The sequence below is a fragment of the Corticium candelabrum genome, chromosome 12 (genome assembly GCF_963422355.1).
Source record: "Corticium candelabrum chromosome 12, ooCorCand1.1, whole genome shotgun sequence".
Taxonomy (NCBI): domain Eukaryota; kingdom Metazoa; phylum Porifera; class Homoscleromorpha; order Homosclerophorida; family Plakinidae; genus Corticium; species Corticium candelabrum.
The window spans coordinates 4,627,541-4,647,540 of record NC_085096.1 but is presented as its reverse complement, the minus strand read 5'-3'; the positions used below and the strand labels follow the sequence as shown (position 1 = coordinate 4,647,540).

General features: G+C 40.8%; 3 protein-coding genes across 4 annotated transcripts in view; 1 reads left to right on the top strand and 2 right to left on the bottom strand.

Moving 5' to 3' along the window:
* LOC134187612 (collagen alpha-5(VI) chain-like) overlaps positions 1-865 on the bottom strand; it is a 1,199-nt gene extending 334 nt beyond the window's left edge. Inside the window, exon 1 of the mRNA XM_062655762.1 lies at positions 1-865. This exon is cut by the window's left edge and continues 334 nt beyond it. Within this exon, the coding sequence (XP_062511746.1) occupies positions 1-865 (865 nt within the window).
* Positions 866-2,057: 1,192 nt separating this feature from the next.
* LOC134188401 (membrane-associated tyrosine- and threonine-specific cdc2-inhibitory kinase-like) lies at positions 2,058-18,136 on the bottom strand. 2 transcript variants are annotated; one of them, XM_062656578.1, is made up of 20 exons: positions 18,082-18,136; positions 17,723-18,015; positions 17,431-17,483; positions 15,432-15,476; positions 15,273-15,355; positions 15,021-15,107; positions 14,731-14,769; positions 14,586-14,664; positions 12,661-12,783; positions 11,644-11,735; positions 9,896-10,002; positions 9,781-9,841; positions 9,257-9,299; positions 9,158-9,193; positions 8,953-9,082; positions 8,285-8,381; positions 8,110-8,220; positions 6,539-6,662; positions 2,330-2,356; positions 2,058-2,260 (listed from the first exon to the last, which is right to left on the bottom strand). In XM_062656578.1, the coding sequence occupies exons 2-19, from the start codon at positions 17,994-17,996 to the stop codon at positions 2,333-2,335; spliced, it is 1,608 nt and encodes a 535-aa protein (XP_062512562.1). In that variant the 5' UTR covers positions 17,997-18,015; positions 18,082-18,136; the 3' UTR covers positions 2,058-2,260; positions 2,330-2,332. The 2 variants fall into 2 exon arrangements, with proteins under 2 accessions (XP_062512562.1, XP_062512563.1); XM_062656579.1 differs by having other exon boundaries at positions 8,953-9,010; positions 9,176-9,193.
* Positions 18,137-18,154: 18 nt separating this feature from the next.
* Positions 18,155-20,000, top strand: part of LOC134188400 (phospholipase D1-like) — a 29,570-nt gene continuing 27,724 nt past the window's right edge. Inside the window, exons 1-2 of the mRNA XM_062656577.1 lie at positions 18,155-18,277; positions 18,347-18,433. Of these exons, the coding sequence (XP_062512561.1) occupies positions 18,229-18,277; positions 18,347-18,433 (136 nt within the window). The 5' untranslated portion in view covers positions 18,155-18,228. The remainder of the gene's footprint in view (positions 18,278-18,346; positions 18,434-20,000) is intronic.

The following is a 20,000-nucleotide window of genomic DNA, read 5'->3' as shown; positions in this document are numbered from 1 at the left end:
GACATTTCTCGGGCATTGCTCCTCCAATTACTTTGTCAAATGAGTGCCAACCTGGTTTAAAAGGAGATCGACTGTGACGGCCTTCGCGGTCTGTCTGAAGAAGATTACCTACAGGTGATGTAACAGTTCTCCAAGATTGACGCAGAACAGTATGTCCAGATTTGTGACACTGTGAAGGCAATGGAGAAGAACTGGCACTTCCCTTGTCACCTTTCTCTCCTTTTAACCCATTAGCTCCTCGAATTCCTTGAATTCCAACATTTCCTTTCTCTTCTTTTGGACCAAATAACCCCTTTTCACCTTTGGTACCAGTTAATCCCCTACTGCCCTTCGGACCTTGCTTTCCTGGCAACCCTTTCACTCCATGAGAGCCATCCAAGCCATTCCTTCCAATAGATCCTTTCATGCCTTTCACACCTGGAGCTCCTGCAGCCCCAGTAATGCCTGCCTCTCCTTTCGGCCCAGGAAGACAAAGCTGACCATCGTCTTTGCAGATTTGTTGTATAGCAGTCACAAACACAGAACCTACATCCACTACCGTTTTAGAATTCCCAAAGACAGACCTCTTAGCTCTAGGGCCAACCTTGACATCCTGATATGTGAAAGATTCAATGTCTTGTAAATGTTCAGACAAATTCCTGCCAGCTTCAGCTCCAGTTGACAACTCCAACACATTCTGTTCAAGTTTCTGAATTCTCGCGAAAAGAGATTCTCGATCACAGGAAACCCACCATCCAAACCCACCAGCAAACGCTCCACAGCAGATGAGAGAAGAGAGTAGAGAAATCAGCACAACGGTTGAAACTCGCGTAGAGGAATCCCGAGACACATCACTCTTCCCACAATTCGTACACCTAGAAGCCATGATCAAAGAAGTAGAACACTACGGTTGAGCTAGCTTGCTAGGCTGTAGTAATGAAAGATTGGAACGTACCGTCGCGTCTATTAGACGAGTAGAGAACACGGTGCAGTGTTGCTCACGAGACCAAAGAACCGGAGACAAGCCTACCCCGTAACTTCAAGATACCCACCCATCCAAGCCAAGACAGTAGCGTTGACTGGTAGCCTAGGCGTGGCCGGTTCCCGTATATCGCACGACAACGACCACCGTCGAGCACGATCTATGCGCGATATGAACAGATATCTGTACTATAAGCGCCTATTTTGCAAATGGAAAAGTCTACCGTTTCGTAACCTACAGACCTCCTTTTATTATCGCATAACTCACATGCATGAGTTGCAACAGCAAAAAGACGCACCTATGATGTACACAGTATACTCAGCAATTAATTCAATAATTAACTACAGTACTCTGATTTGATATTAAATAATACCATCTTATAAAAATTTTAAATACCTCTGGGTATTAATATATGGTGGGGATGGCGGCCCATCCAGCACTGGCACTGCAATTGACACTGAGACCAAGGTGTATCTCCAGTGACCCTGTTTTCAAGTACCAGCAGAGCCATGAGGAGCAAGCAATTTGGCATGGGAATGGTGTGCTTGCTACAAAAGTATTGAATTGGACAAAACAATCAAGTTTTAGACTCGACCCAGTCTCTCTCCGCCCTCATCATTCCCTGGATTGTCAATCCTCGACACAAAGAGGATTGTAATCCAGGGAATGCCGAGGGCAGAGATAGATGGGTCGAGTCTAATCAAGTTTTGTAAGCGCTCAGAGCCTAGATGGCTTTGTAAATGCTAGTAACCTCAACCTCCCAGACTCCTTGTAGCGCCGACTCAGGTCGATGATTTTGAATCGGCACTACACAAGTCTGAGAGACCGAGGCTAAAACGCTAGGCAGTAGTCGAAATTGGTGCGTTTCAAATAAACAAATAAATTAATGGGTAGGTCAATGAGTCAATTAGCAAGATTGTCACTTGATATTCTAAACCTTCTATAATGATCCAACTTATGGCTCAAGTCGAGATTCAAAGCCTTCGTCAAGCCTTATCACCAAGTTGTCAACCTGCTAGGCTATCCAGTGAAAACAGTAAGTGCCCCGAGAAAATCCAAGACAAATGCAGTGAATTGTCAGACAACGATTTCAACCAATACTTCATTCTCTGTACATTTATTGTAAATCAACTCTATTAACACTTACAGACTCAATCAACAGTTTCCTTAACAAATCCAATTTGGACACCAACATATGTCATACCTACAGTACATGCTATGAAAATGACAACAAAATGTAGGTCCTACGTAAGGCTTGATGCATCAGCTAATAATATACAGCGGTGAGTCTCTAACGATCTACAGAGGAAGACAAACAGAACTCAAACCAGAATGACATAGAGTTAGTCGTCTGATGCAAAGACATACACGTCAATCTGAGACATCTTCAAATGCCTAAACAGAGAAACAGAATTGAGATTAGATTAGTAGTTGATATTAGTACAAACAAATACTAAGACAATTAGTAAATAAATTATTAACGAAAATATCAAGCTGGAAATTACAAAAATTTAAAGTTTGAACAAATCAACAGAAATGAATTGTGACAGAAGACTAGAAACTATCTATGATAGGATCATACACCCACATGCCCATTGTTTTCTTCGTGGAATCTGTTAGGAAAGAGTGACCGTTTTCAAACTTGTCTGAGATTTCAGAAGGGTCTTAAAATTCTGTAAATTTCGTATTGATAATAGCACGTCAAGCTGATCAAGAAACATTGTGTTTGTGATGGGCTAAGTTGTTGATTTCATAAATGTCATTCGTGGCTTCCTCTGTGCTACTAACAAACCTGTGCAATACGTTTATTTTGGTGAGAAAGGCATGCTCAGAGTATGACGCAGCGGAAAGAGGTCTCGCTAAGGGATACTGCGCCAACACCTACAGATGCAAGGATTGCAACATGCAGGCAACGAAAACAGGGCGCAGTAGGCTGGCCAGAAGCTGATGCAATAATAGGCAATAACCACTTTGGTCTGTGACCACTTATTTGTTAGCACATGGCTGCTTATTTCATGGCAGATATATGAGAGCCATTCCCTTATTTGGCACCTGGGGATACACTGGATGGTAGGGGCAACTGCACACAGACTCACAGACACATAAACACCTTCGAAAACATTACAAATCTTGCTCCACACTGGTCTTTATACTAATAAATTCAATTAACTACAGTTGCAATTATTAACCAGTTTCCAGTTCCAAGTACTAGTGTATTTTGGTAGTAACTCTATTTGACGGTACCCATATTCACTAAATCAGGCTAGACAAACTGAATCTTACCGGCTTTACACTAGACGATTTGAATCCAGCCAAACTGGTCCATGCTAATTTGGCCCAGTGTAAACGATGTTAGCTCAAGCTACGTGCATTTAGCTTGTGCTAAATTAGTCCGAGCTAAACCATAGGCCCAGGCTCAAGCTAAACCTAACCACGTGTTACATATTTTCGTGTTACTGGGCAACAACACATATAGTATATTTCACTCTGCGTATTCCCGTATTTCTCATTCCATATTCGCAACCTTGAAGACTTTGATGAACATGTCAAAGAACCTTTTAGAAAGGCTTTGCACGGGAATCGACAAAATAAGAATAGAAGTAAAAACAGTAACGTCTTCTTCATGCACTTGCGCAAAGCATGCCAAATGCAGCACCACGGCCAGTTAGACCAGATAGTCTAAACATGCCACCAATCATGCCAAATTAGCAGAGGCCAGGCTCGAGCCAAATCATCTAGTGTAAAGCCGGTATAAGACACAAAACTGGACCAATTTTGATTGATACAAAAAAATAATGATTTGTTACATTTCAGCATGCACAGTTTGAATTGCACTTCCTACAAATGTGAGATAACATAATGGCAAAACAAATGATATGGGCAGAATGCGGAAACCGTCGCTGGACAACATGTTCACACTCTCAAAGTCATTAATACATAATCATAGGATGCATGTAGCAAGTCATTTTACAGCAAACACATCTTCGCATATGCACAAATAATTTTTTTCTATTTGGTCAAGCTCAAAACTGGACAGACGAATCCATGCATCAAGAAGTATAATTGGTATGGGCAGAGCTATAAACATGTGAGACTACAGTTCAGCAGTTCACACAGTAAATGCAAGCCAAGCCGAGTAACGCCAAGCTGAGTCAAGCGCCAGACCGTGCAGGCACGGCAGCTTAAGGTGAGCCATTCTATAACTTAGTGTAACTCGGCTCTGCGTTCAAATAACCGTTCAAAAGCAAGCCAACCCATACTGACCTGTGTTGGCATGGTTACAAGTCCTCATGTGAGCAAGCTACTACACACACACGCACACACACACACACACACACACACACACACACACACACACACACACACACACACACCTTGACATGATTATAACCTCACTCCACTATGCTATCATACAAACTGATACTAATACAATAAACTACAAGTAGAGTTGCAATTAACCGGTTTCCAGTTCCAGTACTTTGGTAGCAACCATTTTTTTATAGTAACCATATTTGGCAGTAACCATATTTGGTAGTAACCATATTTAGCTATGAACGCGTCTGAATCTGTTTGACACGCTCTCGAGTTCTTCAATGCTGACATGCTGTGTTCATGGCTGCCAATACTATTTGTCAAGCAACAAGTATCATAGTTGGGCTCCCACACAGTATCATTCCACGAGTTCCACTAATGCTGGCATGTAAATAGAAGACCAGTGACACCTGCAGACCTCTCAACTTTTCTTGCCACCAAATCCTGAGACTGTCTTTTGTAAATGACCACGCCCATAAAACATGTCCAAAGAAAGCGTGGTTAACAGCCTACGTGTTGGCCTTGCTCTAAAATTTCTACACTTCTGCACGTGCCAAGGTAGAGAGCCGTATACATAGAGCTCTGTACCAAGGCTTCGCCTCGAACTTCCAACGTTACTTTTACTGTAGTTAGCTACCCGGTACGTACACCCTAGATACAAGCAAGTAGAGCCGAGTCTAGTTCAAAGAATTCGCTATCTCTGGAAAGAGGCGGCTACACAAAGCAACGTACTTTCAGAGTGTCTCAAAGGTAGGCTTGTCAGGAGAAAGAACTGGAAATCGTGACAATTGGGCATAAATCGTAAGATCGTGAGATATGTCCGTAAATCGTGAGTATCACGACGAAATCGTGAGAGTTGAGAGGTCTGCACCTGTAAAGCTTTGAGCCTCACACCTCAATAGACTGGTCGATATACAATCTGACCCCAGGAACGTCAAACAATGAAGATACTGTATTCGTATTCGCCCGTAATAACGTCCTGGGCGTATCGAAAAGAAGTGCTTTTCCGGGTGAATACTAGGGCATGGGCGTTAGTTTGGTTCTAGAAGTATACTGTCGTTTGGCCAGTCAGTGGTTAGACACTTGAAGACAGAAATACCACAAATGATTGCAATTATCTGTATGCAAAGGTATTGGTATCCATACAGCATCAGTAGACACGCAGAATGTTAACACTACACTACACACACACACACACACACACACACACACACACACACACACACACACACACACACACACACACACAGACCAGAGTTAACGGGTGACATCAGTATCAGTAATTGCAACAAAGAAATGAGTCTAGCAGTATCCACTCACTCAACACTGACACCATGCAGTTTATCAAACGCACACAGACGGAGACGGATGTTCTGCAGACACCATTTTGTTTATTCTGCGCATGCGTATCCTGGGTGTATATACTTGGGCATGGCATTATTACTGGCAAATACAGTATAGCATTACAGAGTCTATTTTAGACAAAAATCCTAATGGGTGCTAAATATTTCATATAAATTTACCACCAAAACAGCTCAGCATTTTGCATTGACAACTGGAAACCAATCAATATGAACTAAAGTCTGTTCGATAATTGGAGAAGACGTGGGAACTGCGATTAATAGATATGATATTGAAGGGCAAAGATGGGTGTAGTAAATTACTGCTAGTGGAATAAACAGTTCCAGTACAGAAACGTTTCGCTATGAACTTACGTTCAAAGGTTCGCCCAATAGTTCAACTACATAAGCTTGTTAGCTAGAGCTGTTTTACTTATAAATCCATAGTTCAAAGTATGTCCGAGTCAGCTTTCAAGTAGTGGGTGTTATAGCAGTGACTTTGAAGTAATCAGACACCTGGCGTAAATGCAGGAGGAGGGCAGGGCCAAGCAAATGTCATACAGGAAGTTAGTAATTGTGTCATAATAAAGAACCAATCACAGTACTCATTAACTGATCTGGAAACTCATCCTTGTGAGCTTTCCAATGATGTTGGAATCAACTCGCTAGAACGTCCGCTTCAGGAGATACGGTTTTTTCCCACGTCCTCTCCAATTATCGAACAGACTTTAGATAAGACGAACCAAAAAATCACTGAACAGTTACCTTGCATGCAATTGTTATTCTTGCATCATGACTACACAGAACCGAATAAAAAATAAATAAAAAACAAACATACAGAGAGACAGTATGTTATAAGAGGAATCATCCATTTACACCGAGATACATTTGCTTGATTGACTATAAATATTGTGAAATTGCTTACATCGAGGAGGTTCTTTGGACCGTACTGACAGAGTCTGCCTGGGTAGTCATTCTGCATGTCACTGAAGAGGCGTTGCGGATGAAGGCTGGATGCTCGAGGAGTATCAGTAGTAAATGACCTACCACTGTAGCACAATCACAGAGTGAGATAAGAAAACAGATTTGTGTGTGTGTGTGTGTGTGTGTGTGTGTGTGTGTGTGTGTGTGTGTGTGCGTGTGTGTGTGTGTGTGTGTGTGTGTGTCATTAAACAAACAAAGCACTTTCAAGTCTAAATATAAATTTTTCTTGGAGATGTCATTCAAACACAAATTGTCAAAGTATTGACGTATACACACCAGCCACAACCACAATGACATAGAAATTGCAAAACACGTATACTACAGTCGAATGTTGGTTATCCAAAATGCCAGTAATCCAAAGGAATGCACCAGTTAATTAACTGAACGTGGAGTGCCTCAGACTCCCTCTAGAAGTACACGCTATAAACAATTATGCACACATGGAACAATGTGTAATGTCAAGTTAGTAACATTATATGGTAAACTACTGTACTTTCTCAATAACTATCTATCTACAGACATGGGCATACTTATAGAGCAACCCCGAGCATGACTTAGATTAAAAGTTATTGGACTTTCTCAGACTGTGCAAGTGTACATGCATCTACAGTGACAGCTGCACATTTTAGTACAGTAACAAGTCATAATGGTAAGGTAATGGCTCTGATTGTCTGATATTAAAGGCGATGTGTAACCTGTTGAGATATGTGTCTGCTTCTTGCTGTCAGTTCAACAAGTAAATTTTGAAAATTAATAATGAAAATTGTTTTCAAAAGCTTCTAGACGATAAAATGACTTTGTTTATGTCAGAAGACATACTCAAAGACTACACGTTTCAGTTTACTTGCATATTTGTGAGTCTACTCTCATCTGCTCTTGTGAGGTCACAACATAAAACGGTTTGGACATGGCGATTGGTTAGTCTGGTCATTCTCTTAATTAATCTTTTTGTTGCTACGGGTTGTCAACGCATCCAATCACAACAATCTAAGTACCCAAATAGTATTATTTGATGTAGAATCAGCGGGTCAGCAGGTATATTTCATAAATCTTGATTTCTATGCCTCGGCTGATATGGGGGGGGGCCACAATTTTATGGTCATGTCTGTATCTATACATATATAAACACATTACTACATTAGCGTTAGCTAATGTAGTAATTAACAGTATGGTAATGTCGGTTATCCAAAATATTCAGAGTAATGAATAGGGTCGAACTGTTCAAGTCTCAAACTTTTCGGATAACTAACATTTGACTTCAGTATTGACACAAGCCATTCTTATTTTTCTGTTGTTACAGTACGACATACTTGCCCAGACAAGATGGTTGTGAAGGTACTGGAACATTAAATAGTGGTTAATATAAACCAAATAAAACTTGACAAACAATAAAATATTTTAATTCCTTAGCTAAACACATTAATTAATTAACGTTCAGTGCCAATTACTTTACTGATATCAATAGTTTACAAAAAAGGACGCACAATTTCAACAGAAAGGCTACCCTCTCACTTTGGTATAAGTGGTGACGTCAGGATCTTTGTTTTACACAGCCTACACGGTGTGCGATTGACGTTATCATCTACAAGTAGACTCTTCCTGACAGGTGATTCTGTTGGATCTCTATACGCACAAAAACATGAAACGAATCAGATTTCTTGACAAGAGAAGCATCGTATATGCCTACGTGAATGGATGAGATGGTCCACGTGTTGGTGTAACTTCAACAAAGGAACTTGAAAGCTGAGGATGAAAGGAATCTTCACTTCCAGGTGCAGGAACATCTAAGCATAAAGATAGTTTTTTCTAATTGTTACTGCACTTGTGTGTGTGTGTGTGTGTGTGTGTGTGTGTGTGTGTGTGTGTGTGTGTGTGTGTGTGTGTGGTGCGATAGCTCAGTTGGTTAAACAGTTTTCTATAGAGTGATTACATCCGGGACTTTTTGGGTTGCAGGTTCAAGTGATGGCGAGCTATGCCATAATTTCCTTGGACAAGAAACTCACACACAATTTCCTCTCTCGACTCAGGGGTATAAATGAGTACATGGGCATTAACTGGGGTGGCAAAGGCCCCTGACTGCGACAAAGTCCATCAGCCTCTGGGGGCCTAGTGGGACTTCAGGTGCCCACACTACAGTTGGCATCGCAGTTGGTGCTCCTGCGAGTACCTGGCCGGGCTCCAGGAGATTGCATAGAACAGCCAATAATGAACGGCAGCTCCTTATCCATTTGCCATTTGCTCTTGTGTCTGTGTGTGTGTGTGTGTGTGTGTGTGTGTGTGTGTGTGTGTGTGTGTGTGTGTGTGTGTGTGTGTATCTGTTGTGCCTGTAAATATCTGTAAACTTGAGCAACATACCTTCCGAAGAATCAGTAGTAGATAAACTAGACATAGCTAGTCTGTTGATGGGCAACAACTTTGTCAGAAACGACACAAGAAAATATAAGAATACCACAACTTGATGCCACAAACGACGAGTGAAAATTGTCTTCAAAACAAGAGAGATAAAGCAACACTTAATAAGTAGCTCTGATGTGCAATCTCATATGAAACGATGCCTTACAATTGTTAATAAACATGCCTGACGCTGTGATGCAACCTAAGTAAACAGAAGTTTTCTGCAATGACTCAAATGTTGATAGACATGTGCTGATATTCTTACTGTTGCTAGTCTGGGGTTCTGCAGCAAATTATCAACTGATGGCCTGTAGTCAACACAAAATGTTGACAAACAAAAAGTAACTGATACATGAAAAGACAGACATACTCTATGACAAACAAACAAACGGACAGACAGGCAAACTAAAAAAAGGCAAACACATGAACTGTCAGACAGACAGACAAACAGACAGACAAACAGAAAACAAACAAACAAACCGACAGACAAACAGACTAACAAATTGACAGAACAACACAAATAAAAAATTGCAAAATAGAAGATAAAAAGGGAGACAGACAGACAGACAGACAGACAGGACACAAACTGGCAAACTAAACAAATTACAACATGCACACATGCTAGTAGCCTCGAACTTCCAGACCTCGAACTAGAGTTCGCGTGCAATGCGTGCTCTCTGGTCTGGAAGTTTGAGGCTACTAGCGTGTGTGCAGACACACACACACACACACACACACACACACACACACACACACACACACACACACACACACACATTATAAACTCGCCTCAAATCAGGATCTGGATTAAGCATAGAAAATATAATTTCTTTCAATTCACATGATAAATCTGCAAGAAAACACTCCAATTCAAAAGACTAATTAGTCAGCTCTAGGATCTTACGTTTTGTCACGTCAGGTGATATCACTCCTTGTCTCAATAAATGCCAACCTTCATTTCGATCTGGTAAGTCAACGTTGCACGACAACTCCAACATAGTCAGACCCAGACTAGAACAAAATGAACGAAAACCACATCATGTCATCGCCGCAACATACAGAAATACTTAGTAGAGAAACAAGACAACAATAGTTGCAGTTTCCTTTGTTTCACATTGCTAAGAAAGCATCCTTAATTATTGACATTTACTCAACATACAAAAGATAGTCTTTTCTGCATACCCCTTCCCTTCCCTAAGCACATAAAATGTTGGTCATGTATTGTTAGAATAACATGGTAATACACGTGTACAATAATTAAATAATTAGAAGCCCTTTCAAAGATTGATATGCACATTTCATCATTCTGGTTAGCAGTCTTCCTTTGTCGTTGCACTTTCTGTACAACTTAGATGATTGTGAGATTAGACAAAGACAAAAAGTTTCACAAACTGCTGGTACGTGTATGAACAGGGTAAGGTCTCTTAGACAAGTCTGTTAGTACTTACAACAGAGTACCTACCGTCCCATGCAATGTACGTAGTAACCCGCTTAGAAGGGTATGCCTTATAAGCAAGGTTTAGCAGAAAGTGAGACCAGGGAATCCTGCGACTATAAGAGCATGCCCTTATAGGCGAGATAGCATCGATTATCCAGACCATCAGCAAGTTAGCGCTTGCGCAATCTGCCACTTGCAACATGGCGTCGTCTGCAGGAGTTGGAGTGTCTAATATTGGAATTCGAAGAACAGTCACCATCAGCCGATTCTGATAAGAAAAGAAAACTGCCAGAATGTACCAGTGAACAGGAAGCATGTTGTCATATAGAAGTACGACGAATACAATGGCAACAGAGCAAAAGCGTCACAAGCTCACAGTGTACCCCGAACTGGGTGAAGAATGAGAGCAGCTTGTGAACCGACAGAACTACAAGGCATTTGCACAGACATCATAGATTTGAAAAACAGAGATGAAGACGAGAATGAAGGAGAAACAGTGATAAGATAAAGAGTGGAAATCTGTAGCACGTGAAAAGCTATGCATGCGCTCTAGCGAGTAGATGTTGTGAGTTGGTAGATCTGAGTTAGTGGGTAGTGTATGATTGAATGCATTGACATGGAACTGTGCATACATTGGCTGCAATGTTGAGTCATTCCTTCACCTAAAAGGGACTGCCCTTATACCCCGGGGTATAACGGCAGTCTGCTAAACCTCGTGCTATAAAGACATGCCGTTCTAAGCGGGAGTAATACCGTAGGCTTCAACCAGCTGCAATGAACACTTAGCGTGCACTTTACACAACATACATGTGTGACAGAATCTGAGATAGTTACATATGTTGATGTACGCGTAAATGCAATATCCTGACTTCAGTATCACTTTCTATCTACTTCTGGACCAAAGAAATTATCGACATTTTATACTCCACCCAAAAAGCGAGTACAACTACTTACTCGCCTCCCCCCTAGAGTACGCTTTGTACGCTTGAGTAAATGTCAACAATTATGGATGACCCCTACAGAACTTCATAGCTACAATGCTGTTGAAACTGTAACTTTGTATTAATAGCATCATTCAAAATTATTGAGCCTTTGACGAGCATACAAAGCGCATGTTAGAGTAACAGAGTTTTACCCAAATCAAAAAGAATGTTAATGCTAGTCTGTAAACATGAAGTTTGTACTGCGTAAGTTCTACTAAAAAAAAGTCTTACCTAAAAATATCAGCTGCCTTGCCAAACTTTCCTTGCAGCAACTCTGGAGCCAAGTACTTGGGGTCTCCTTCTTGAGCTTCATCAACATCATTCTACACAAACATAGAAAATAACTACTCAGGTCAGACTAAGAGTGACACCTGAATCCCGGGATTTCATTTACTTGCCAGAGCAAATAATATCAATATTTGATATTTATGATATATATGTAAAAGTCATGAACTCCTTGACGACAAAAATTTGTGAGGTTGCCAAGGTTACAAGTCTAAAGGTTCAAGGTAAAAGTGTGTCTCTTATAAGTGTCCCGTATGACATCATTTCTGTTGTCGAAACCATAAGCTGTCAACCTGTTTCTCCGAGAAAAAGAATGTTGTTGACAACTGTGAACAGAAAGAAGTCATAGATGACTGTTTTACATAGGCGGCTTGAGGGGAGGTGTCCTAGGGGTCAGGACCCTCCTCTTCAACGACACGCCCACCGCAGTCGAAATATAAATCAAGGGCTTCAATTCCCTAAAAGACAAGTTCTAATCACTGTAACCAAAGTGAACGTACCTTATTGTTTTGATGGATCGTTAATTAATTATTCGTTCAATTCTAAACTAAGATTCCCATAATTATCGACTGAATATGCTAGGATATTAAGTCTAAATAGATTGAAGTGAGTTTACTGGTTCCGTAAGTCAAATACAGATTTAGCTGCTTTGGGGTGTGGCTAATGATACAACTGCACTGGACCCCCTCTTTCAAACAATTCTGTATCCATGCCTGGTTTTACATCTATGCGGAAAAATGTGTGTTGACATAACATTTGACCAAAATCGCACTACTTGACTGACAGTGACTGAGCATCCAAGAATGAGTCACCACACCATCATTTCAGTTACAAGGACAATCGATTATCCGGACACTTTGGCTTCGGATAATCGAGATTGTACTGTAGTGTATCATATAGATATGAATTTGTCACCCATAACGACCATTTTGTATATAATCATTAATGTAATGACTGACTCACCGTTGAGAGATCACACATCAAACCAAAATCTCCAATCTTGCACACACCGTCCCTTGTGATAAAAATATTATCAGGCTTGATGTCAAAGTGTCCGAGGTCAACATCGTGTATGTGTTTGAGACCCTAAAGAAAAACAAATCAACAGAATGTCAGTTTTCCAACAACGTCAGCTTCTGTTCAACAGTATTGTTGTTCTAACAATGTTATGTGGATCAAAATCAGATTATGTTGTATTTTGATCTAAAAAAAAATTATTGCAAGAACAAGTCGTGTGTGTGTGTGTGTGTGTGTGTGTGTGTGTGTGTGTGTGTGTGTGTGTGTGTGTGTATCATGAGGGTGGATGCAATGCTGAAATAGATGCTCGTATAAGTATAGCAAGTAAAGATGTTGGTTCCTGGAAGAAAGGGTATTTACTAACAGACAGTCTTCAATCTCCACAAAGATGAAAATTTCCGTGCTTTGGTGAGACCAGTTTTGCTATATGGATGAGACTTGGTCCGTTAAACAAGCAAACTTGCTATGCTTAAATGCATTCCACATTCGCTGCATTCGATCGATTCTTGGTGTCTCAAGATGGAATAAAATCAAGAATTCAGACCAGAAATCAAGAATCAGAACCAGCGTGTGAAAACCATATTGCTATGACAATACAGAGACAACAATTGCAATGACTGGAGCATCTGCTGCTCAAAAACTACTACTTCGCAGCTGACTTAGTAATGCAACAAGACCAACAAATGGGCCTAAACAGAGATGGATAGACATTGTCACAAGAGACCTCAGGTCATTACCTATCAGTCTTCGTGATGCTGATGATCGTGCTGCTTGGAGAAGCACTATTATGCTGCATTGCCCAAGCTCATAGCGGGTATGTGGAATTAAGGTTCAAGGTTCAAGGTGTGTGTGTGTGTGTGTGTGTGTGTGTGTGTGTGTGTGTGTGTGTGTGTGTGTGTGCGTGTTAACTTGTGTGTGTTCATGTGTACATGTAAAAGAAGCATGTGGTTAGACATAGGGAAGAGCATTTGAGTATCAAAGCAGGGTTCTAACCAGGCATACTAAAGGATGGCAGGCCGCCACACTTTACTTCTCAAATTAGATGTCTGCAACGCTTTGAGATTGACCGCCATGTCATGTGAACAAACATTTCAGTTGGAATTAGTGGCTGTGTTCACTACTACAAAGATAGGAAACACAAGGTTGTACTACTCATGGTTCACTACCTCAGCAGGTGTGCTCTTTACTGTGCTCTTGTTTCTGTCTTGTGTGCTCTAACAGATTTTATTACAACGCATGATGACTAAATGGGTAGCATCATAATTGAATGAGGATGTGACATTTCTATATAAACATACCTGTCCCTTACAAAACACTGATATATGCAAACAGCTAATTCTCTTTCCTCAAAGATCATCTTAAAAACAGCCAAGTTATTCTCACTGCTATAGGTTGACTATTAATAAGCAGAGGAAGTCACAAAAAACTCAGCAGGGCTACGTTTTCGACAAACCATAACTACGTCAAAACCACACCCTTTATAAAAGACAACGCCCTTTTAGGAAGCCTCGCCCTACTGCCACGCTTTGCTGAAAGCCTGGCTAGAACCCTGTAGAGTGACAGGATATTCCAGAGACAAGGAAACTGCGTCAGACAAAAAGGTTTTTGTAGAAGGTACATGTTGCCAAAACCCAAGCTTCTACCAAAGGCTCTGTAATCATGATTAGCAAACTGTGGGCAGCTCCAATGTGTGTGTGTGTGTGTGCGCGTGTGTGTGTGTGTGTGTGTGTGTGTGTGTGTGTGTGTGTGTGTGTGTGTGTGTGTAATTTTGTCTATCAGATGGTCAGTCTACATTCCGAAACCACAAAATACACAATCAACTAAAGTAACACCAACTTCTAAACTTAATCATTACAAAGTTGAAGACATACAAGTGTCAGGTCTGCTAGACATTGCCAAACAAACGTCTCATCCATGGCATCCTCAAACTGCTCACAGTATGCCTTTAGGCTGCTCATAAAAACAAAACAAACTGAGACCTTTTAACATAAGCATTGGCAGCATGACCAACCATACCTTTTTTGACAGAGTTCAGTTTGGATATAAAGATGACCACTAGAGATAGACACAATGCTGGTTAGCCATAGTGTGAGACAAATATGTAAAGTAGTTTGAGTACTCATACACAACGTGTAGCACAAAAAGAAATATAATTGTAATGGTTACATTTAGCTGATAAATGTGTGCGTGTGTGTGTGTGTGTGGTGTGTGTGTGTGTGTGTGTGTGTGTGTGTGTGTGTGTGTGCGCGCGCGCTTCTGCGCACACGTCTGTGATATGTCACATGAGTGACATTATTCCAACTCACTTTTCTTCCCAAGCTTTATAAAATTGTACACAATTAGGATGCGGCTTCAAACACTCGTGCCTGTTTACTTCCTGCAGCTTGTAACTTCTACACAAATCACATACATTCAAAACTAGCAATCACAAGTAGATAAAGACAGCCATATACAACATAAATACAACACGACATTACGCCTTCATCGTGTGTGTGTGTGTGTGTGTGTGTGTGTGTGTGTGTGTGTGTGTGTGTGTGTGTGTGTGTGCGCATAACCACCTGTCCATTTCTCCTCTAAATCCTTGTTTTGTTATTTTCACAGCATAATGCTTGCCATCTTCTTTAGATTTCACTTTGAATACCTTATCAAAAGCAATGATTATCTTGTCTATTGCAGATGAAAACGTAGCTGATGAAGAGCGGTAAGGAAAAACACACCTCACCAAATGAACCAGCACCGAGCTTCTCTTCAACAATAAAGCACTGGACACAAAGTCAAGAAGGTTAGTAAACAGTGTGCTCGGACACATACTGGGATGTGCTGACACACAAACAGACAAAGAACTGGAGACAGGCAAATATATATATATATATACACATATACATATATATATATATATATATATATATATATATATATATATATATATATATATATATATATGGCCATATAAAACACAGACAAATGACAAACAAGTAAACACACAGATAGACAAAAGAATGCCAGACAAACAAAGAGACAACCACACAGACAGACAGACAGACAGACAGATAATTTATTCTCACAGATTCTACTTGTACACATGCTAGGATTTTTTAAATACAAATCAGTCCTTGCAAACAACAAAGTCATTAACTAATGGACTTGACTTTGAATGTCAAAATCAAATAATCTATCTAAATCACCATGACTAGGTGACAGTTTTGAAAGTTTTGAAGGATAACTTTGGCATTGCATCTCTGCAGAATTGTAGAAAATCTTTTTCTCCAATACAACATGAACATGGAAGCATTAAAATTGGCTTCTGGATTTACTGACTGTTGTGACAAATGCTGCAAAAATTCTCTGCCTTTGCGCCCCACCTCCCAAAATGTTCTATCACAAGAGGAACACATTCTGATACATATCCTCCTGGAACAAGCTCTTCTGAATATTTTCTCATTTTCTTTCTTCTCTTGACCCGGCACCATGACCATTTTCCTTGCTAGCCCTCCTAATGATGTCCTGACGCCACGGATGAGCCAGGGACACATCAATATCCAAATTCTGGCCAGTACTTGGATCAAACATTGTAAAGTCTGGACGGTCTTCAGTATTGATGTCTTGGTTCTGTTTGATGGGAAAGGTGAAGGTCAGACAGGCACTCCACCTATTGACTTGATTGTGAGACCACACAGGTCCACCCCATACTTACAGGTTAAAAGATGGTATCCGTATTCATCCAAATCATGACCAAAATCACACTTTTAATCCAATTGGTGAAAGGTAGAGCCACTCTCAACATCAGGTAAGACGCTAATAAAATTCGTTTGTTTTAAAAGCGTGCTTAGCAGAAGTGGGGATAACATCCACCCATGCACCAGCCCCTCATCCTTGCAGAGACCTCAACTGTGCTGCATCTCTATCAGACTGTGTGCTTATATAATAATATCAGTAGCATTATCACTGGCAATCTTTGTGGATAATTGATGCTGTAATTTCTTTGGATATGAGACAGACAGACAGACAGACAGACAGACAGACAAACAGACAGACAAACAGACAGACAGTGTCTTGTGATTTACAGACATTTCAGCTTAGTTGTAATGTAGCCTATTAATTCTATTGCAGAAATGTGCATTACTTTGATCTAAGAAATATATGATCATGACAGACAGACAATCAGCAGAGAGACAGAAAGACAGACTAACGTAATGATACATACGTACAGCCCTACAGACACACAAAAGACAAGCAACAGACAGACAGATAGACAAACATATGACAGATAAACAGACAAACAACCAACAGACAGATGACAGACAGAAAGACCGAAGAGAGAGTGGCAGATGTCGGAGACACAAACACACACTGACAGACAAAGAAACATACAGACAAACAAAGGTAGACAGGCAGACTAACATAGTGATGATACTTACATATATGTACAGACCTACAGACACACAAAAGGCAAGCGACAGAGTAACAGACAACTACACAAACAGACGACAGATAAACAGACAAACAACAGACAAACAGAAAGAAAGACAGACACGTGTCAGACAAACAGACAAACAAACACACACTGCCACAGATACAAACAGACAGACGACAGACAAACAGAAACAGACAGACAAACAGAAGCAGACAGACAAACAGACAGACACATAACAGAGAGATGACAGAGAGACAGATGCACAGACGTGCAACACATTGTCACTTGAACAGTCAATCCACCTGGTCGAAATAGGTCTGAGGTGACCGGAAACTGTAGTGCGAAGTCTTCAACACTGCATACCAAGACTCAAGGAAAAACCCAAACAAACATCTACACAACCCCTTAATTAAAAAATTTTTCAACAGTCTCCATGACAACGTCTCAATGACAACATCTTCACACTTCTAACGCGCAAAATAGCTTTCACGCATTCAATCTGTTGCCACAGCAATGCCAAAATGGAGAAAGACAAGCCGAAGTGGTAACACATGGTTACCGGATGATGACGTAATAACACTCATTGGAGGATACAGTCGCTGTTACAGCTCGCTCCGACCGAGCGAGGGCCCGAGTGTTCGCTGCGCCGTCGAAACAGACGGCTCACCGGCTGCGCCGACTTGAACGGCGAGGGCGGACGCAGAAAGGTGCGCGGAGTTGTCGGCCCGTTGCTCCTCGTCCGCTTTCTCGACAGCGACGGCGAGTCGTTGCGGAACACAGGTGTCGGTATGCCACCGTTTGAAGACGTTTTGAACAACGGAGGACTCGCGACGAGCGACGCAGCGGCAGGTTTTCTCCCTGACGACATGCGTTTCCAAATTTATAACCTAAGACACAGCAAGACGGTTGAAAAGTAGTGGGGAAACGTACTGGTAAAGACGCTGCACACCTACCTACAAGAAGAAGTAAAAACGCAGTCTCTCAAGTTTGCCGCCATTCATCGTCCGGGTTACTAAATTGTAAATCCCGGATAAAGAACTAGTTGATGACGTAGTGACAAGCAGAGGAAGTTGTTGTTATCGTGTAGAGTTTTGCTTGTAATGTCGGACACTGCAATAGAAAATCCTTTGAAATTTTCAAGTCATTCCTGTAAGGCAAACAGCATTACACGCAATGATGTTGATGTGTGAGTTTGCTCATACGGGCATTCGTCTTCAGACTCGGTGCAGTTCTCGACAGTATGGCAGCAGGAGTCGGACGACGAAAGCGACGTCGTCGTCGAGAGAGGGCAAACGACTACTGAAAGTCAGTTTTGGGCTGGACGCAAATGCGTATGCGACTGTGAACCCTGTGAAACGTCGTTTCATCCGTTGATTGTGTCATATTCAATTTCTCTATTGCATGAAATTGAATGTGCTCGAGTTTGTAACCAATCTGGTCGTCTGGATTGTGGAATTTAATAGTTTTGCTTGGCTCTTCTCTTGGCTTGTGATAGAACACTTGCTGTGAGGAATACGAATTGTGTAGGTTTATATTCACATATGGTTTGCATTTGTATGGCAACTTGTTATCCGTCTTAGGATGCCTTCATCTGTTGATTGTGTCATATTGAATTTCTCTATTGCATGAAATTGAATGTGCTTGAGTTTGTAACCAATCTGGTCATCTGGATTGTGGAATGTAATAGTTTTGCTTGGCTCTTGGCTTGTGATAGCACACTTGCTGTGAGGAATACGAATTGTGTAGGTTTATATTCACATATGGTTTGCATTTGTATGGCAACTTGTTATCCGTCTGTGTTCAAGAATTCTTCAGCGTCTTTACCCCACTAACTAAAATGCTCTGTCTGGTTCAAACTTTGTCTGTCTGTTTGTATAGTTTTGTTTTTATGTTTAGAATGCTTTTATTTCTGAGATTGCTACATTTACAGTTTGGGAGAGAATAAAACAAATTTTCTGTCTGTCTGTCTGTCTGTCTGTCAGTGTTTTACTCATTAGCAATAGTCTCGGACTACAAGTAGAACATTTCATTTTAACAATAACTGTTTGTAGTAGTGAAGATTGTTGACAATAAACTTGATTCTGTCTGTCTGTCTGTCTGTCTGTCTGTCTGTCTGTCAGACCGTTTGTCTGTCTGTTTGTGTGTCCGCCTGCCTCTCTACCTGTTTGTCTGTCTGTCTGTTTTTCAGTAGTTTTTGTTAATGCTTAGGATGCTTTCATCTGTTGATTGTGTCATATTCAATTTCTCTATTTCATGAAATTGAACGTGCTTGACTTTGTAACGAATCTGGTCGTCTGGATTGTGGAATGTAATAGTTTTTGCTTGGCTTTTGGCTTGTGATAGAACACTTGCTGTGAGGAATACAAATTCTGTAGGTCTAGACTGTTTGCATTTGTATGTCAACTTGTTTGTCCGTCTGTGTTCATAAATTCTCCAGCGTCTCTACCCCACTGACCAAACTGCTTTGTCGGTTTGTCTGTCTGTTTGTAGTTTTGTTTATTCACCATAATGTTTAGATTGCTTTCATTTTTTGCGATTGCTACATTTACAGTTTGGGAGAGAATAAAGCAAATTTTATGTCTGTCTGTCTGTCTGTCTGTTTGTGTGCCTGCCTGCCTGCCTGCCTGCCTGCCTGTCTGTTTGCAGTGATCAATATAATTTTTTCTCATTAGCCAGACAAATGTCAGATTACATTCAACTTTGACCGGCCATTGTGATTCAATATACAACATCAGTAACTATTTATAATAGAAGAACTGCACAGATTTGTATAAATCTCCACTTCTAATGTACAGTTTTTGTTTAATTGTTGTTAATATTAGCTTAATGCAGTGAGGATGTCACAACTGCTTGTATTGACCAGTAGCTCAAA